Source organism: Toxorhynchites rutilus, chromosome 2, assembly GCF_029784135.1.
Source record: "Toxorhynchites rutilus septentrionalis strain SRP chromosome 2, ASM2978413v1, whole genome shotgun sequence".
In the NCBI taxonomy this organism is placed as follows: Eukaryota; Metazoa; Arthropoda; class Insecta; order Diptera; family Culicidae; genus Toxorhynchites; species Toxorhynchites rutilus.
The window spans coordinates 52,946,565-52,961,517 of record NC_073745.1 but is presented as its reverse complement, the minus strand read 5'-3'; the positions used below and the strand labels follow the sequence as shown (position 1 = coordinate 52,961,517).

Sequence of the window (14,953 nt, the reverse complement as noted above, 5' to 3'; positions counted from 1 at the left end):
TTTTTGGCCTGACCGAAATCATCGGACGAAAACTTCGTTTCAGTAGATCTTGGAGAAAAACTCTGGCAATCCAAATATTGCGTCAAATCCAATCCCATAAATTCCTCTAGCTTTAAGTGGCGTGGGTTAGAAGATTTTTACGTTCAATTCGAAGCTCGCTAACCATGCACATCGCCTCCTTAACGTAGCAGAATGCAAGAAGCCAGCAAATGTCTAGTTTGAATGGCACAACAGGAAGCTTTTTGAGAAGAATTCGCTTCGCTGGCTTGCACTGATTAGGTCAAACCAGGTCAAACGTCCAAACTGAAGCCGATAACACCATTTGTCGAAAAAGGTATTCTGCGAGTTGGTTTGGCGATTATTTTTTTTTATCCCATTTTGATTATTATTTAGACTCATTAGCATTTCAGCTGTAACAGAGTCGAATTTAATCATGTACGTATTTATCGTATCGATACATATGCAGGATGTGGACTATCTTGAAAATCCTTGAAAAACAGGGAATATGAGGGAATTTAAACAAGGTCAGGAATTTCGTCACCAATCTGAAAAAAAGAAATTCCGCCAATTAGAATTCTGATTATTGCAATTATTAGAATGCTAATGCTACCAAAAAAATATATGTGACAGCGCAATAAAGGGTGTGTCACATCAAATTGCATCACGGAAAAAACGCTGTAGAAATTCGCCCAGTAGACCGATCCTTTTGAAAATTTTAGACAGTAAAATAAAAACTATTAAACAACTTTTGGCATTTTCTTTTTATTCATACTTCGAGCCCAAGCCCGTATGCTCGTACCTTCCTCTCTACCCCGTCCATAAGGTTCTGTACAACGTCAGGTTGTAGTTTTTTTTGAACAGATATCCATTTTCTCTTGAAGTCCGCCTCCGATTTGACAACTTTTGGGTTCTTCCGGAGGGCCTGCTTCATAATCGCCCAATATTTGTCTATTGGGCGAAGCTCCGGCGCGTTGGGCGGGTTCATTTCCTTTGGCACGAAGGTGACCCCGTTGGCTTCGTACCACTCCAACACGTCCTTTGAATAGGGGCACGAAGCGAGATCCGGCCAGAAGATGGTCGGGCCCTCGTGCTGCTTCAATAGTGGTAGTAAGCGCTTCTGTAGGCAATCCTCAAGGTAAACCTGCCCGTTTACCGGTCATCACGAAGGGGGCGCTCCGCTTTCCGCAAGAGCAGATCGCTTGCCACACCATGTACTTTTTGGCAAACTTGGATAGTTTCTGCTTGCGAATCTCCTCCGGAACGCTGAATTTGTCCTCTGCGGAGAAGAACAACAGGCCCGGCAGCTGACGAAAGTCCGCTTTGACGTAGGTTTCGTCGTCCATTACCAGGCAATGCGGCTTCGTCAGCATTTCGGTGTACAGCTTCCGGGCTCGCGTCTTCCCCACCATGTTTTGCCTTTCGTCGCGGTTAGGAGCCTTCTGAACCTTGTATGTACGCAGGCCCTCCCGCTGCTTGGTCCGCTGGACGAATGAACTTGACAAATTCAGCTTATTGGCGACATCCCGTACCGAACTTCTCGGATCACGTCTAAACTGCTTAACTACGCGCTTGTGATCTTTTTCACTGACGGAGCATCCATTTTTGCCGTTCTTCACCTTCCGGTCGATGGTTAGGTTCTCGAAGTATCGTTTTAGTACTCTGCTGACCGTGGATTGGATGATTCCCAGCATCTTACCGATGTCCCGATGTGACAACTCCGGATTCTCGAAATGAGTGCACAGGATTAATTCACGACGTTCGACGACATTTTTCCAAATTTACGAAAAATTGACAGTGAAGCATGGCCAACGTGATCTATACACTCTTATCTGATTTTAAAGCGAAAGTTGAAGATATAATTCCTAAAAATTAAATTTCTACAGCGTTTTTTCCGTGATGCAATTTGATGTGACACACCCTTTAGTAGACAACTTTTACGTCCGCGCTGTTATTACTGGAATTTGACATCAGTATCTGCCGTTCAACTTCAACTAATTCGCTTCCTTTTCTTCTACTTATTCTACTACTTTACTACCTTTTCTTCTACTTCTTCTACTACTTTACTACCTTTTCTTCTACTTCTTCTACTACTTTACTACCTTTCTATTGGTAAAATCATGCTTGAAAATCATACTATCAAAGCTGAGATCCTGTGGTGCCTGGAAACAGTTATGTGTCACAAATCTCTCCGCACTATTGGAAAAGATATGGTTGTATTGAGAGGAATGTTTCAGCCAGCCAGCCAGTTTCAGACAGCCAGAATACTGAGGTCTAACTAGGGCGTGATAAGATGAGCCTTATGATGATGTTTGGCTCGATGATTTTTTTAAGTTATACATTGTCCTTGATTTCGACGAGTTTTTGAACAAGACTAAAAAAAGCTACAGATGTATCTGAATATCAGATTTTTGGTTGAAGAAGAGAAGGATTCGGTAAATCGTTACATGACGTCAATGTTCTTGGGACGTTCTCAACTTGCAGCGCTCAAAGAAGGCCTGAGAATTTGAACAAACTTTTTTTTATGTCGATGGGTGGTATAAACGTGAAATAGTCATATTACGCGAGCTGCAACTGGTCTATCAAAATGGAGAATAAAAAAAACTCTTCAATTTGGGTAGCTTCGGATTGCATATTTTACACGGTTCATCAAAGGATGGATTGATGGATTAAAAAAAACTCGCTCTCGGATCCATTAGATTCAAAATTGCGCGACTTTGTCAAAAGTTGCAACGTAAACAACATAGTTTTTTGCCACTTCGAATATTTCGAATTTCGTACCAACGAGAGAGTTTTTGCGGGGAGTGTTACTTCATTACTTCAATATGAAGAAAAAAAGCTGCAGAAAGTAATCGCATTTTGGTGGAAGTTTATGGTGACCATGCTCCAACTGAGCGAACGTGTCATACCGTGGTCTGCACGGTTTAAAAGTGGTAATTTTGACTTGGAAGACGAAGAACGTTCCGAACCGCCAAAAAAGTTTGAAGATGAAGAATTGGAGGCTTTACTCGATCGAGATCCATCACAAACGCAACAAGAACTTGCAGATACACTCGGAATATCTCAGCAAACCATATCCGATCGTTTAAAAGCAATGGGAATGTTCCGAAAGATAGGACATTGGATACCGTATGAATTGAAGCCACGAGATGTCGAACGCCTTTTTTCATGTGCGAACAACTGCTCCAACGGCATAAAAGGGTTTTTTTGCATCGAATCGTTACTGGCGATAAAAAGTGGGTCCATTACGACAATCTTAAACGTCGGGCAACGTATGGATACCCCGGCCATGCATCAACATTGATGGCCGCGCGGAATATTCACGGCCAGAAGGTTATGTTGTCTATTTGGTGGGACCAGCTGGGTGTGGCGTATTATGAGCTGCTAAAACCGAATGAAACCATAACGGGGGAACTCTACTGTCGACAATTGATGCGTTTGAGCCGTGCACTGAAAGAAAAACGGCTACAGTACGAGCAAAGACACGATAAAGTTATTTTGCAGCATGACACTGCTCGACCAAATGTCGCAAAACCGGTTAAAACATACTTGGAAACGCTGAAATGGGAAGTCCTATCCCACCCGCCGTATTCCTAGGCATTGCTTCGTCCAATAACTACCTTTTTCGATCGATGCAACATGGCCTAGTTTAAAAGCACTTCTCCAGTTCTGATGAAGTCAAAAATTGGACCGATTCGTGGTTAGCCGAAAAACCGGCCGATTGCTTCCACAAAGGGATCTGCGAATTGCCAGAAAGATGGGAAAAAGTTGTGACTAGAGATGGGCAATACTTTGAATATTACATTTGTAACTTTTTTTTACAGAATAAGGCATTAATTTAAACAAAAAAAGTCGAAGAAACTTACCGGTATTCCTATTACTATTAGAGAATTGTATTGCTAGTCTACATCTGGAATTTCTCTGAAAAATTACTGGAAAATCAGGGAATATCAGAGATTTTTTTTCGGATTTTGAGTCAACACCCTGATATGGTAAATTACACAATAAACCCATTCCAGCGTGATGTGACAACGTTTTGATTCAATAAAAGCAGATTTTTCCCTGTTTTCATGTACGAATTACACGATTTCCAAAAAGTGAACGATGTTAAAGTAAGTTTGAGAAAATTTTCCTAAAAGAATCTTTTGTATGATCTCTCCTTTCCCTTGCAAAGGTTCATCTTATGGGGGAAGGTGGTCCTAACCGGGGAACGGCGAAAAAGTCGGGCTGGTCCTGAACCGATCTCCAAAAGGTAGCCCTAAACCGACCCCCAGTTTTTACTTTGTAATTAGTTGACACGTTCACTCTGATGCTTGGCATCAATGGTTCGCACAAGTTTGGCGCATCGGGCGGTGCTCACTACCGGGGGAACACATTTGATTTTGTTATCAAAAACTTTTGATTAACTCTATGTATGCATCTGTGCGTGCATGTGCGCCAACCTGTGCAAGGGTGTTCATGTTTGCGTGTTTATGTTCAAAATGTTGTCACGTCACGCTGGAATGGAAATCACACAAATCTGTATATAAACGGGTGCCCGTTCGGAAACTCATTTGTTATGATTGTGAAGCGGCTGGAGAATGGTGTTGCTCGCTCGTCAAAGCACTATGCTTTCTCTCTTCCAATTCCGATTCTATTCTGCTGCCGGTCTGAACGGAGCGAAAAACGAAGTATCGATGATATTTCGATACAGATCGCGTACTATAGAATTGGTAGCGGAGAATACGAAGGGTCATGTCACCAACATCACTTCACGGTTGTATACATTTCATTTCTTTTCCCCCGTGAAGTGGCGTTCGTGATCGGGCCCGAAATGTTTGATATGAAGTAGAGAATATTTCACCATATCAAAGAACCCATATTGTATGGTGAAAGCAGCAGTTATAATATCGAATATTCATTGAATAGCATCAATAATATATCAACCATCTTCAGTGTCTGTTACAAAGCCACTCATCGGTCCTTTTCAAAACCATTACTAAAGATGATTTAAATCATAGATTGAATGGTTGAGGGAAGAGACTTTAATGGCTTATAAAAACAAATATTTCAGTTACGCGGGGAGATAAAGTAGTCGTAATCAGTACTATTTAGAAGGATATATCTATTGTGTGGAGACATACCTAAACGTTAAACTCATATTCTTCGTAACATAGATAATTCAACTTTATTATATGCTTTGGCCATAATCGCTGAAATAACATTTGCATTAAAAAAATGAACTAATTGCGGATGGCGATGAATGGAATTTTCCTTAAATCCTACCTACTTTCGACACTGTGGCGAATCTACTATCGGAAAACCGGAAAAGCAGAAAAATCACCATAAGTCAGACAAACAGTCCATTGTCGGTCTCATAGCTCGGTTGAAGCTCAACGTGTTAATAATCAAAAATTGCTATCTGCAATACATCTAACATTTTATCGTGTTGGTTTTGCGCTAATGAACTAAATGAAAACTCCCTGATCCCTGTCCAGAATGACAAATTCCACTTTTCTAACAATTATTTTTATTTTAAACTACATTTTGATGATTCCCTGAAACAATAGACCCGGATCTAATGTCTGTATCATTGATCGATTCCCTTCCTATGTTCACAGCTACTCAAGACAAAACCTTCTGTCGAGCAACAGTTGCAAGAGCAACGAAGATTCCTGCGCGTTCGGTTCGGGTAATTGCACCAACAACAATATCAACAATCAAATCCAGCGCAACAACAGCAGCAATATCACAAACTACAACAACAGCAATGCCATCGGCGGCGGCGGTAGTGGTGCAGGCAGTAGCAGCAGCAGTAAATATCCTCCGAATTTCAACCGTAACAATTCGTTCAGCAACATCAACCAGCAAACCGCGTCCGATTTGGGTCCGAATTTGCAACAGCCGAGTTTAACCAGTCATCATCAGCAGCAGTCCCAGCACTTTCAGACAATTCCTTCTCAGCAGCAGGATGCTTCGCAGTTTCATCAGATGGCACAGCCAGCAGCGTTCCACCAGCAGCATCAGCATCAACAACAACCCCAACAGCAGCAGCAAATACCGACGCAATCACACCAACAGCAGCAACCGCTCCAACACACTTCGCTCAACCAATCAACATCGTTTGATCTGGGTGAATTGCAGTTCCACACGAACCCCATAAATCTTGGACTGGCCAACAAAAGTCATCCGAAGGGAAGTGCCCACAAGAAATATCCTCTCTCGCTGCGTTCGTGTCGTGATGGAAACCAGACCGGAGAATCCAGCTCCAATTTCTACGGAGTGGGTGCCCACGCAGAGATGGTCAGTGATTTAAATCTGGCCACCGCCAGTAACTATCAACATGATTCGAAGTAAGTTACGGTAGTTTGAATTGATTCGCTTCATAGCACTCTGATTTTCCGTTTATTTTCCACAGGTCAACTTCAAAACTGTTCGAAGCACTGAAGGAGAATGTCTATCAGGAGGTAAAAAACTTGATAACTGCTAACGAGTCCCGACCACATTTCTTGATTCAACTTTTCCGTGAGCTTCAACTGATTTCCTCCGATCCACTGCGACAGCGAACACTGCAATCGATTCAGGAGTTATATAATCGCTATATCGAGTCTACACTGCAGCAGGATCAGCAAGAGGGAGGTCATGTTAATAACGTTGGAAGTAATAATCTTGCATCGTCTGGTTCAACTGCTATTCTCACGGTCGGTGTTGGCGGGGGCCAGGTAGTCGTGAATGATGTCATCGGTGGTCAACCTCCGGTCGTCGGGGAGAATGTGGAAATAGTGGAGATGGAGGTCGCCCAGACTTTTGCTAACCCTCGCCAGCCGCAGTCCCAACAACCACAACAACAACAAGGCTATCAATTTGCTCCAACTGCGGAGAGTACTCCCATCGCAAATGCTATCGGGAACACATCCGGGACGAACGGCAATGGGAAAGAGCTGGAACCGAATGCGTTGGGAATACCAAGCTCCGAGATAATTAACATCATTATGGGGGATATTGTGGGGGTCATAAATTCGGTGGATTATATCAACGATTCCGTGCTCTGCAAAATTGCCGGAGTGATTTGCAACCACGCTGCAAGTGCGGCCAATGGTCTGTTTCAGCATCAGTCGCATCAGGACCAAAGTGGGCTGCTTCGAACCGCAATGTTTGGCCCATCGATGGCAGCTTTCCTCGCCCACAACGATCCGACCGATCTCATCAGTCGGGAGGATTTTTTGCGCCACCTGGAGAGTTGGAATCGAACCGACAAAGATGAGTTTATATCGAATCTTGAAAATCTTCTGAATAACATTTTGCTGCGATCGTCGGCCGTTGAGGGTGATCCAGAGGCGGTATCGTCTTCGGATCCGAACGGAGACGAGGAAGGACAAATGAGAGCTCAGCAGCAGCAGCAGCAGCAACAACAACAGCTTATGCAACAACAGGTCCATCACGACTCGTTGTCTAGCTATAGCAATGGCAATAATAATACCACCGGAGAGGTGAGCACAGATAACAACGAAGTGTTTGAGAACCCATTCTCGCCGCACACTCCCGCTCCCGCTGGGCTAGGGACTGTCGGCGGGGTAAGTAGAAGAGTATACGGTGCATCGGAGAGTGATAAAATGTCTAATGGGGGAGTAAGCAGCTCGAATGGATACGCTTCCACCACGTATGACTTGGCGGAGGCCGACCAGATTTGTGATATGGAGAAGCCGCACTCATCGGGGGCGGTGGGCGGTGGTGTTGGGGTTGCGGGAGTTGTACCTAACGTCGGCACTGAGAACGTGCCACAAAACAATTTTGACGAACGCTGGAGAGTGCTGCAGAGGAAATTGGATGATGACTTGGCGGACATCATGGAAAGGAATCGTATGGTGGAAAAAGTTTCCCAAGATCAACAGCATCAGCATCAGCATCAGCAGCAGCAGCAGCAGCAGCAGCAACAGCAGAGAGGACGAACAAGTGATGGCTGGCAGAACGAGGAAGACGACGAGGGAAACATCGATCAGGAGGTAATGTAATCATATCATGAAGTAATCGAGAGATGTTCGTCACCGGATCCGTACTTCTTGTTTCCATGAACAGATACCCATGTTCTACTGAGTGTTGCACTGCGAATCTTGTCGCGGGAACAGCTGTGAGCTTTCGATCCGTTCCAAAATTGCTTGGTGTGGAACGAAGATGATGATCTCGTGCGGAAATTTAGCGCTATTTGAGGAGGCAGAAGCGCCCGAAGTCGATCAGCAGTTGCGATTCGACGTAAGTTACGTTTCGTGTTTGCTGCAAATTGTCTATGTGATATTTTCAGCGCTCTTTATTCGCCGCCGCGTTTTTCCTAGCTGAAGAGAGAAACAAATTAAGTGTAAAACATATTATCCACAAGAACTGTTGATAGGCCACTGTTGAACAGTTACGTTAACTTCATGAAACTATTTATATGAAACCCATGTTTAGATCTTGCATATAATCGGCTCTCTGAGTAGGAGTATACATTTGGCTACGAAATTCTACAAATGCTACGACAATTCATTAATCGAATTCAGTAATCTCATACAGGACAAAATACATTACTAGCCTAACCTTCAGCTTCTGGAATAAATTATTTAATCCGAACAGTCCTCTGGGAATAGATAAGGGAGAGCATGGGGTGTGAAGGAAACCGGGAACATAATTCAGAACGAAGATGAAGCGAACGCTAATGCCAGTTTTGACCGAAATCCAAAGAAACTGAATTGACGGCCTTCGCCCTTATTCCGAACGGAACGAGCGACGAACGGAAGCTGATCAATCTATCGATAATCAACTAAGCGGGAGGATCAACGAGTACAAGATCTTCATCAACTCCGAGTGCAAATTATAAAACTATTGCTGCGAACGATGGAAAATTTAAATCTGAAAAACTCTCGTCAGTCGATTCGATAGGGTTTTCGGAAGTATTCGTAACGACACAATTCCAAAGACTACTTACTTTATTCAGATTACCTTGGGTTTTTATACAATTTCATTCTATCCTACATCTATATATATATATAAAATTCGATTTCTGTCTGTTTGTCTGTCTGTCTGATTCTTATGTACTCGGAAACTACTGTGCCGATCAACATGAAAGTTGGTATGTAGGGGTTTTTGGGGCCGGGGAAGGTTTTCGTGATAGTTTGAGACCACTCGCCCCTCTCTTAGGGGGGTGCCATACAAATTAAACACAAATTTCTGCATAACTCGGGAATAATTAGGCAAATGAAACCAAATTTGGTATGTGGGAGTTTTAGGGTGCAATAAATGATTCTATGTTGGCTAGACTCTCCACCCCCTCTCTTAGGGGGTGTATTTTGTGTTACAATTAGGGGTTACATTAGGGAGATCTATAGCTATATATGGATTTATTCACGTGAAAATCGGTGTAAACGGGTAACAATAAATATGATACACTTATTCGAGGTATATATAACTTGAATAAATTCAGCATATGTAAACGCTTGTGAATTTCTCACTGGTTAGACATCACTAAAGTTGGATGCAATTCTACTTCAGGTGAATAAATTCACTGAAAATATGAATATATTCATTTTAGAAGTTCACGCTAGTGTAAACGGTTGATGCGATTTCTATAAATCTTATCATATTTCTTCACATGAATATCTCACTAGTCTAAACCCACCCTAAGGGGGGCTGCCATATAAATGAAACACAAATCTGCATTACTCTTGTAAGAGACGAATGAACTCTCAGAGTTTAAAGTCTCTCTAATTCAATACCTTCCTACCTGCATTACTCAAGAATTAATCAAGCAAATCAAACCAAATTTGGCACATGAAGGTTTTAGGGTGCAATAAATGTTTCTATGGTGGTTAGACTCTTCACCCCCCAAATTTCAACCAAATTTCTAACGGGACCCACAAGAAGAAAGCTGATTTGAAGAGATGTCCTCCAGAAATGCTCAAATTGTCCGACAGAGGCTTCGGGAGGGACAGCCCTATTCTGTATTCCGACGGATTTCCATTTCGTTCGAAACCGTTATTTCGTTCGAGTTACAATTTCGCATTTCCTATTTCGAACGTTTTGTCCATTTAATGTTCGAAGAGAAACAGATCGAACGGAATGCAAAAACAACCCAAACGAAACACAGAATGGAATTTTATCAAGTCGTTCGAAATATTTCGAATCGGTTGAAATACAGAATAGGGGTGGGAGTCTCGAAGCGTCGGATTGCGGCACACCTCGGTATTAGTGAATCAGCTCTGAGAAAGAGGCTCATATCAGAAAGTGATTTATCATTTGAATCTTCTTTCATTGACATTTCTACTTCTGCTGGGATGTGCCAGCGAGCATCTAGGACGGTTCAGACAAGTATTTTCGAGTGAGCTGTCTGAGGATCTGGCGCACTATTGCATAGCACTGGACAAAACTTCCTATGGTATGACTCTCAAAGATTTATGGCGCCTGGTGTTTGATTTAGTGGAAGCCAACAACCTCCAGCACGAATTCAACCAAGTTGCAAAACTGGGAGGAAGAGATTGGTCTTCTAGCTTCATGAGGAACCATCGTCTGTCTCTTCGAACCCAATAGCAGCGCAACGAAGCAACAGCGCTCCAAGGCAAAGCGACGTAACTATGTATTTATAAACTTGATATATATAAAAAAAAAATGATTTGGTGTTCGTTGCTCACGATTTAACTCAAGAACGGAGCAACGGATTTGAACATTCAGTATCAGGATTGATGCGTATTAATCTGTATCAGGCTTATATGCCAAAAAAATATATATACCGCAAGTATAGATTACTTACATAAAAATAATTTCTGTGGAAACTTGAGTGTTCGAAATGATTTATATCATGTATCAATTGTGGGTGGGACAAAGCTCGCCGGGTCAGCTAGTCTACTCTAAATTTAATACTAACGCCTGAACGAAAGAATGTTTTTGCTCTTTTGCATATACCTTTTATGCCTATCACTTATCTATGATTCATCACATACAACTCCTGGCTGAAGCTTATCTATGATTCATCACTGCATTCTAAGGGCAACGGAGCCTAACGCGATAAGAAATGTGTGCGATCTTTTTGGTCCCTTTCCTTTCCGTTGTTTATTGCATTTGGTTTTATTACACCCGCTACCGATAGGTGAGATTGTTATTTTAGGATCGTACACACGCATAGTAGTCCCTGAGAAAATTTAGGCGGCCAAAACTCAGATTTTTTAGCTAAAAACCCAATTTTTGGTAGACTGGGGTTTTCCGGATACGCTGAGTTCATCTTTTAATTCTGTTTCACCAAAAAACCAAAAGGAGGGAGGGGCAAGGGGGCAAAGTTCAATATTTTCAGTTTTCATCGTGTTTGATATCAAAATGCATGTTCGGATATGCAGAGTTCATTTTTCAACTTGATTTCACAAAAAAACCACGGAAAAAGAGGAAAAAATTGATTTTTCGAACCATTGGTTAACTTTGAAAAATCATAACTCAAAAACGAAAAAAACGCAACTCTGGTTTCGACATATATTATACCATATACCATTACATATGGTACTTTCACACAGTAGCCATTTAGGCGTAAGGGTATTCTTTCTGTTCTTCCATTATCCAGTTGGACCACCGGACAGCGGAGACAGTTGATTGATCATTGTTGAGTTATTTATAGAACAGCAGCCCGATGTGTCTTGCAGAGCAGAGCAGTTGTATGGATGAATCGATCTTATTTCGACCGTGGATCGATCTCCATCGCTGATGATTGTTGCGTGGACGTAGCTATTCTGTAACAACACAAAGATGGTCAATAAGGGCCCTGAGTTTTGAACTCACGATCCAGCGCTTACTAAGCGAACGCGCAACCAATGTGGCTACGGAGACCCCCTTTAAAAAATATTTGTTGAATAAATAAAAAAAAAAAGCTGAGTATCAAAGACCGATTTTTTTATTTATTGATTTTGGCTAACGTCCTGATTCACAATTCTGCTAAAATTAATTCGGTTGGTGGATATGTCTCTCCGATTCCGCGGGCACCCCGTGCTCACCATGTCTTGTTCCACTCTATCTATCCTGCTCGCTATGCTCCTCGTCGCCGCCTCGTACCAGCCGGATTCCCGATGAACACCACTTTTGCAGGATAGTTGTCGACGTTCTTGCAACATGTCCTGCCCAACGCATTCTTCCAACGTTGTCATTGTTGTTGTTTCCATGCGGTGCCAAAGATATATTGATGTAGTTATGAGATGTGGAATAATGGTGCTGGTGCAACATGTATATAATCGACTGTAGCGTTCGGAATAGCGTTCGAAGTAAATTTTCAATGCATTGACATGAAATAAATTGCGACATACGATCAGCTAGTGTATTGTTTTGCGAGGGCAAGAATGAATCATCAAACAATTATCGTCAACTGATTCTGAAATGAAAAAACCATTTCAGAGATTATTCTTCTAATTTCACAGCATTATAGAATAATATCCGAAGGTATAAACAAACGACTTATATAAAATAACAGCGTAGTTCTACGTCAACAACGCGGTCGTATCTTGGACACAACCTCCTATAATTTTTTGTTTCAGATAACCAGAAGGGCCGGAATCGTGTACGCCATGGCACAACTTTTTTCTAAACCCTCTCACTTCATCAGCTCTTAACTATTCTGGTTATGTATATTTTTTCTCCGTTCAGTTTTTGTTTTATTGTTAAAAGACAGATGAACAAATGATCATATAATGGATAGTAGAAATATTTTTTGTTTTATTTTTACGGAACTCGAAAAAACGTCCGAAATTCGTGTCTCTACATTAGAATTCCCCCTTTAAATCAGGTGTGTAATGTTCAGTTACCGTTTCAAATGTTCTGCCGACAATGTAAAAAATAGATTTTTCGAACCATTGGTTAACTTTGAAAAATCATAACTCAAAAACGAAAAAAACGCATCTCTGGTTTCGACATATATTATGTGAAAAATCCTCAGCTTTTCAGAAGAAAATATGAAAAAATATAGCTCCCTTGGTCCCGAGACTATGAAAACAATAAAAAACGAATATAATCAATAATAACGAGAACAGATATCGAATTCTCTGCAGGTGTAGTATTTTTTCAAAAAAAAAACCAGCATTAACCCATTAACGACCAAGCTGTAAAAATTATTTTTTTGACGAAAGCCATTGTTGTATTTTCGATTATTAACGCTAAAGGAACTCCAATGTTCAAGAATTATGTTTTTCCCTTCTTCCATTTTCCGGGAAATGACTGTTCGAAAAATCGAACATTGGCCGAAACCCGCATTTTTTTTTGCAAGTACAAACATACTGCAAACTAAAAGTCACTTCAATTAGCAAATATACGTTATTCATAAATGCATCAATTTTGGATTCCCGGAAGAACAAGAACAGGAGAATGGAGGTCTCTAAGTATAAATCCAAATTAATCCACCTAAGGTGAGATGTGGCATTTCTTATTTCATGTAATTTTAACTTATTACTGACAGGCTTTTTCTTTCAAACGAAAGCATATGCTGTGTTATTTTTATTGTTAACTGTGGAGAAATGTCAATGCTTAAAAACTAGTCTCTCCAATTATCCATTTCCCGAAAAAATCGAACATTTTCCAAAACCTGCAAAGTACCAGAGTACTGCTAAAAAACAATGGCATAGAGGGTTGGGAGGTTATTATTCGGTCCGGCGGAAGAATATTCACCCAAACAATCTCATAAGGATCCTCGTTGCACGTATTGATCATTTACTCCAGCTCCTCCACAAAAGAAATTCTACGGGCCGCCATCACCTAATGTTGTTACGGACAAAAAATCATACAGATTTTCGATAATATTTGCTAAATTAATCGATATTTGCAAACATTCACAACTGAAAATGCAAAAAGAAATGAAAAACCTTCCGTCTTCTAAAGTAAACAAATCAAAATGCGCAGCGGATGTTAGATGTGTTGGTGTTGATTCAGCAGAAAAAAAAATGTTCGTTATGGCCAACGTTCGATTTTTCGAACACTAAATTTCCCCGGCTGTTATTTTCCTGTATGCGGCTCAATCAAATGATTTTCGCTCTATATCACAATGTATGTTCTTTTATCAGAGCAGTACTGTAGAAAACTTCACATATTTTTGTATTTTATTGGGGTTTTTAATGGAAATTGAAAACACCTTCCAAACATACTTGCTTTAAATCGAATTTATTATCCAAAAAAGTTACTCAAAATTGTATGAAATCGATATAAGTGATAGCTAATAAATTAAGCTATCTTTTGGTGCAAAAACATTACCATAAGGTTCCTGTCCAAAGACATGAAAAATTATCAAAGTTGCTGTTCGATTTTTCGAACGCTTGGCCTAAAATGGGTTAATTTGATATCATGTGCTAGTCAGTACATGTGCTAGTCAGTATGATAAAGTTTCATTTTGTGATTTTTTTTATTTTCATATTTAGAATAGCAATTAAATTTAGTCCAGTAGTTGTTTTCCGTGAATTTAACTCTCCGCTTGTGTTCCCATTGAGCGGAACTGAAGGTAAGCTTCGGCATGTGACATGTGGCTAGCATTAATTTTAATTGTGGCCTGTGTGTGGTGTTCTTTTGACTGTCGTGTGTAGGAAAAAGCCGCTTCTGACCCACGATCGGAGATTGGATTTCCGCCACCTTGTCCGTCAATTCTAGTGGCCGCGCGGAGCGCAAACCATCACTCGCGCATCCAGGGAAGGCGCATCACGACACATCTACAAGTCGAACGCGCACTCAACGTCGACGGATCACCACCTACGCCTACGGACTTACCATTCATCGCCTGGCGTGGAACGGCGATAAGGTAGATTCTCCACGTAAAACCTAGGTAGTGTGAGGAGAAACCTATTTTTAGCCCTGAGTTTAACATGCGCATGTAGGGTTCGAAAGAATAAAACCACACACAACTAACAACGCCACACAACAATGCCACATGCAATCGAAGCGTAGAACAATATCGACAGCCCGCACATACTGATCGCTACCAGTTCAGGGTAACACAAGT

At 41.4% G+C, this 14,953-nt stretch overlaps 1 protein-coding gene across 2 annotated transcripts in view; it reads left to right on the top strand.

Annotated features, from left to right (window-relative positions):
* The window catches only part of LOC129767305 (uncharacterized), a 42,068-nt gene extending 33,516 nt beyond the window's left edge, over positions 1-8,552 (top strand). For both annotated transcript variants that reach the window (XM_055768029.1, XM_055768028.1), the window contains 3 exons: positions 5,598-6,329; positions 6,395-7,979; positions 8,053-8,552. In XM_055768029.1, coding sequence (XP_055624004.1) covers positions 5,598-6,329; positions 6,395-7,979; positions 8,053-8,070 — 2,335 coding nt within the window. In that variant the 3' untranslated portion in view covers positions 8,071-8,552. The remainder of the gene's footprint in view (positions 1-5,597; positions 6,330-6,394; positions 7,980-8,052) is intronic.
* Positions 8,553-14,953: the final 6,401 nt, after the last annotated feature.